This window comes from Euprymna scolopes, chromosome 14 (assembly GCF_053919585.1).
Source record: "Euprymna scolopes isolate OS-2025 chromosome 14, ASM5391958v1, whole genome shotgun sequence".
In the NCBI taxonomy this organism is placed as follows: Eukaryota; Metazoa; Mollusca; class Cephalopoda; order Sepiida; family Sepiolidae; genus Euprymna; species Euprymna scolopes.
In genome coordinates this window covers 53405984-53411401 of record NC_136495.1, presented here as the reverse complement: position 1 = coordinate 53411401, position 5418 = coordinate 53405984, and the positions used below count along the sequence as shown (strand labels likewise).

At 38.6% G+C, this 5418-nt stretch overlaps 1 protein-coding gene across 1 annotated transcript; it reads left to right on the top strand.

The window, feature by feature from the left end:
• Positions 1-391: 391 nt before the first annotated feature.
• LOC145292733 (uncharacterized) lies at positions 392-889 on the top strand. Its single transcript, XM_080138771.1, has one exon. The coding sequence runs from the start codon at positions 392-394 to the stop codon at positions 887-889; it is 498 nt and encodes a 165-aa protein (XP_079994897.1).
• Positions 890-5418: the final 4529 nt, after the last annotated feature.

Here is a 5418-nt window from a genome sequence, read left to right as displayed (position 1 = left end):
CGGTCCATTTCCGACATGTGAAGGCCAATGCTATCTTTTGACATGTGTCGACAGATTTTCAAGGTGGTTTGAAGCATACCAATGCCGGATATGACGGCATACACAACAGCCAGAACTTTCCTCGCTGGATGGGTAGCAAGATTCGGTGTCCGGAAAATGTGACAACTGACAGAGGTAGACAGTTCAAGTCCGAACTGTTTCATAAACTCTCAGGACTTTTGGGCACCAGAAGTATACACACGACATCATACCATCCACAAGCAAACGGAGCAGTCGAACGTCTACATAGCAGCCTAAAGGCCTCTTTACGCGCAGTGCTTACCTGCAATAAAAGTGGTTAGAACACTGTCCTCTAATTTTGCTGGGTTTGCACACAGCAGTGAAGAAGGATATGAATTGCTCAGCAGCAGAAGCGCTGTATGATACCACACTACGCCTGCCAGCACAATACTTTTGTGATACACCAAATAAAGTTTGGGACCCTGCATCATTTGTTGATAGACTGACAAGAACCATGGCCAAAATGGCATATTCTCCATCAGGAATAAACAAGTGCGCTAACACATATGTGCCAAAGGCACTAGAGACATTTACACATGTGTTTGTTCGCGATACAGCTAGGTCGCATACCCTGCAACCACCGTACCGCGGACCTTTTAAAGTCAACAAGAAAAACAAGAAGTATTTCAGCGTCCTCATTAAGGACGAAGAACAAAATATCTCAATTGACAGGTTGGAATCCGCAACACTCGAGGATGCATATTTAGAAGTAGACCCCTCACAAAGGATGCCAGTCGAAGTGACATTGGAAAAACGCCCTTATAAAAAAACACGTTCGGGCAGACTGGTAAAATGGCCTGCCCATTTAAGAGACTTTGTCTCTACATAAAAACAAAACAATCCTCTCACAACATTCAATTAAAAGTACTCCGTATTTTTTTTTTTTTTTGGCGGGGGAGTGTTGTAGGGGACTAAAAATTAGAGGACACCGGGAAGGAGTAATCTGCCCCCGCTCTAGCGCTGGTTGGTTTTTTCCCTTTGGTCACGGGCAGACGTGTTGCCTTTTCCCTCTCAAGAAGAGGAGAACCTTCGTTCCACAACGAGGTGAGCTCTGAGAACTTTTTCCACCAGTCGGTGAGTCTTATCGAACTGTCGCTATTGTATTGTGTTTTATTGTTGTTTAAATGTTTGTCAGTGTATAATAAATGTGTAAACGTAATTGGGCAATTGTGTTTATTCATATATTTTTTGTTTAGTTAAAACTAACATGCTCAATATTAATTTAAAAAAATACCAGGCATAGTTTTTAATAATTTCGGGGAAAAATTCCCTTCTTAAAAAAAAAAAAAAAAAAAAAAAAAAACGAATACAAAAGTGGAGCCCCAAGCAGAGTGCAGGATTTACGATTGCTGCCTCATCTGAAGATATGGATCTCTTAATTACTCGGAATACATCAAAGTAAGGAATCAAATACTATAAATATAATATGCTTTTATCTTATTAATATTCATTTCAGCGAAATTATTGCTATCTATTATTTTATTTATTAAAGATGGGAACATTCAAATAATAAGTTAATTAGCTTAGGGGTGCCTTCTTGAGCGTGTGAATTTACCGGTAGGACTAAAAAAAGACATTTTGGGGCTCATGAACTTTAAGTATCTGAGGGAGTGGCACTCGTCTAACAAGACGTTACAATCATTATTATTATCATTATATATATATATATATATATATATATATATATATATATATGACCATTTTAAAAAATACATATAGCAATTAAGTTACACAGAATGTTCCGCGTTTCATCCTCACGAGAAAAATTCCGTGAATCCGAGGAAACTTAAAGTTTATACACTGCCCCCCCCAAAAAAAAACCGGCAGCTTCGACTGAGATCGCAGGAAATAGTCGTGAAAGGTCAAGAAGAGTAAAAAACATTCACACACACACACACACGCACACACACACACACACACACACACACACACACACACACACACACGCACACACACACACACACACACACACACACACACACACACACACACAAGAAAGGAGAGCACTAATCTAATCATACCTCAACTAGAAGAGTGTCGAGACCTATTGGCATCCAAACTAACAAAATAACTAATTGTCGTTACCAGCGAGAAAAAAAAATGGTAAGCGGCTGTTGTACTAATGCACCGTCATTTGAAAGTCATTGAAGAGATGTAGAAAATTCATGGAAACTTGTTGTCACTCAAAATCCATGGAACATCACCAGTTATTATCAGTGAGCGATTGCTGATGATGACCTGTGTGAGAACTGCTAGTACGTTGATGATAATGATGACGATAATAATAATAATAATAATAATAATAATAATAATAATAATAATAATAATAATAATAGTAAAGGTATAAATACATGGGCAGTATCACTAGTAAGATACTCTGGACCGTTTATAGGGTGAACTAAAGAGGAACTGAGACAGCTCGATCAGAAGACCAGGAAACTCATGACCATGCACAATGCACTACACCTAAAAGACGATATTGACAGACTCTACGTGAAAAGGAAAGATGGCGGAAGAGGACTGGTCTGCATAGAATAGTGTGTGAATGACACAAAAAAAAAAGAACTAGAAAAATACATAATGCAAAGCACTGAAAGGATAGTTATGGCAGTGGGAGGCACTGAAAAAATAAAAATAAAACAGAAAACAGAGACAAATGACAAAACAAGGAAAGAAAAATGGGAAGAGAAACAACTACACGGAAGATTCATAAGAATGACAAAAGATGAGAATAACGAAAACACTCGGACATGGATGCGAAAAGGACATGTAAACCGAGAAACTGAATTCCTAATAACTGCAGCACAAGATAACTCGATAAGAACCAATTATATCAAAGCAAAGATCGATAAAACACAAGAAAACAGCAAATGCAGACTCTGTGGACAAAGAGACGTATCACTAGTAAGATACTCTGGACCGTTTATAGGGTGAACTAAAGAGGAACTGAGACAGCTCGATCAGAAGACCAGGAAACTCATGACCATGCACAATGCACTACACCTAAAAGACGATATTGACAGACTCTACGTGAAAAGGAAAGATGGCGGAAGAGGACTGGTCTGCATAGAATAGTGTGTGAATGACACAAAAAAAAAGAACTAGAAAAATACATAATGCAAAGCACTGAAAGGATAGTTATGGCAGTGGGAGGCACTGAAAAAATAAAAATAAAACAGAAAACAGAGACAAATGACAAAACAAGGAAAGAAAAATGGGAAGAGAAACAACTACACGGAAGATTCATAAGAATGACAAAAGATGAGAATAACGAAAACACTCGGACATGGATGCGAAAAGGACATGTAAACCGAGAAACTGAATTCCTAATAACTGCAGCACAAGATAACTCGATAAGAACCAATTATATCAAAGCAAAGATCGATAAAACACAAGAAAACAGCAAATGCAGACTCTGTGGACAAAGAGACGAAACGATAAACATATAGTAGGTGAATGCAGCAAACTGGCCCAAAAGGAATACAAAAACAGGTTCAATCAAGTGGGGAATTATGCAAACAACTGCATTTTGAACATACAGACAAATGGTACAAGCATAATCCCGCAACAGTACTCGAAAATGAGAACCACAAAATCCTATGGGAGATAGATATACAGACGGAGAAACCCATTCAAGTAAGAAGAGCAGATGTAATAATTAACAAGAAAGAAAAATCTTGCCAAATCATAGATTTTGCTGTCCCAGCTGACCAGAGGGTGAGTATGAAAGAAAAGGAGAAACGGAGCAAATACACAGAGCTAGCCAGAGAGTTAAAAGGGATTTGGATGATGAAGAAAATCAAAATAATACTTATAATAGTAGGAGTACTGGGAATAATTCCGAAAACTTTGAAAAAAGAATGGGAGAAATTGGAACCAGAGGAATGGCTGCAAAGCTACAACGATTAACGATAATGAAAACGGCTGAAATATTAAAGAAAACCCTTGATTGCGTAGATTAATACACATGAGCCAGACAACCTGCTGCAGAGACAAAACATAAAGAAGCTTTACAGGGAATGAAGAACAATGAAGCTGCATATCAACAAGCTCCACATTCCCATCACGCATCCCCTCCCATTGCCCCATCACCCCCCCTAAAATGTGTGAAACCAAAGAGCCGAGAAGGGTCAAGGAGGAGGGAAAGACCGAGGAGAGAGCGCTGACCAGACCTCAGCTGGACCAGCGCGAAGAGAACTGGGACCTTGGGGAGACTTAGTGCCCCTCAAATGCCAGTACAGACCAATGACCGCTGCAACAGGGACCGAATCATTACAGAAATGGTCTAATCTCTGTTAATTTTGGCAGCCCAGGTATCAGGGAATCATGTTTAATTCGTGTCTAATACATATGGATTAATTTAAAAACAAATCTAAAATAATTGTATTTTTAAGTGGCAATAGTGGGGGTTAAACCCACATAATACCCCTAATATCGTTTTAACGAAATTGAAATTTGGGAATTGATGTCTAATAATGTAAAAAAAAAAAAAAAAATGCATGAAGCTAAGTTAAGCTAAATATTGCCCACATTACAACCCTTACACCTATAGCTTTGTCCCAAGATTCATAATGATCGGTTAATTAGTTTAGGAGTGAATCTTGTGTAACTGTATGAACCTATACACGTGCCTAACTTTATGTAATAAAGATAAAAGAATCTGTTCTTAGATCTGCCCTTCATAAGTGTTGCGGGATCATTGATCATGGTTCAGTCTGAAAGTTTTAATCGCGATTTTATTTTGTCGGTTATACTTAAATTTGGAATGGCTTTTCCGTTATCTGTCGAGCTTTAGTTTGAAAAACGTTTTCCGGTCAGTCATGCTTAAGTTTAAAATAGCATTTTACGGCGGTAGACGCGTATATTTAATGGACACGTCTTAAGAACAGCACAATGTTACTTGCGTCGAGATCACCGATGCTGTTCACGATTCGTCGGCTTTCTTCGGTTTGTCACACTCAAATTTAGTCGAGTACGTTTATCGACTTTCCATATATATGGGTGGATTTCTTTCACTTGCGCCTTCCGATCGAAATTTTCACATTGTTCGATCTCTTCTCTCGCATAGAGAGAGAGAGAGAGAGAGAGAGAGAGAGAGAGAGAGAGAGAGAGAGAGAGGGAGGGGGGATTAACAGAAGCAGCAGCATCGATCCCTCCAAAGTGCTTTAGATGTTAATCGTTCACGTAGCACACATCAAATAGATAGATCTTTTAATGGACCATGTGCTACATTCGCACCACAAGAAAATGATACGTTATAATGATACGCTAGAGAATTTCATCTTACGTACGTGATCACCTTTCAAGCAAATAAAAAAAAAAAAATGAGATCATCCGATCAGCAAAGATGAGTGCTTA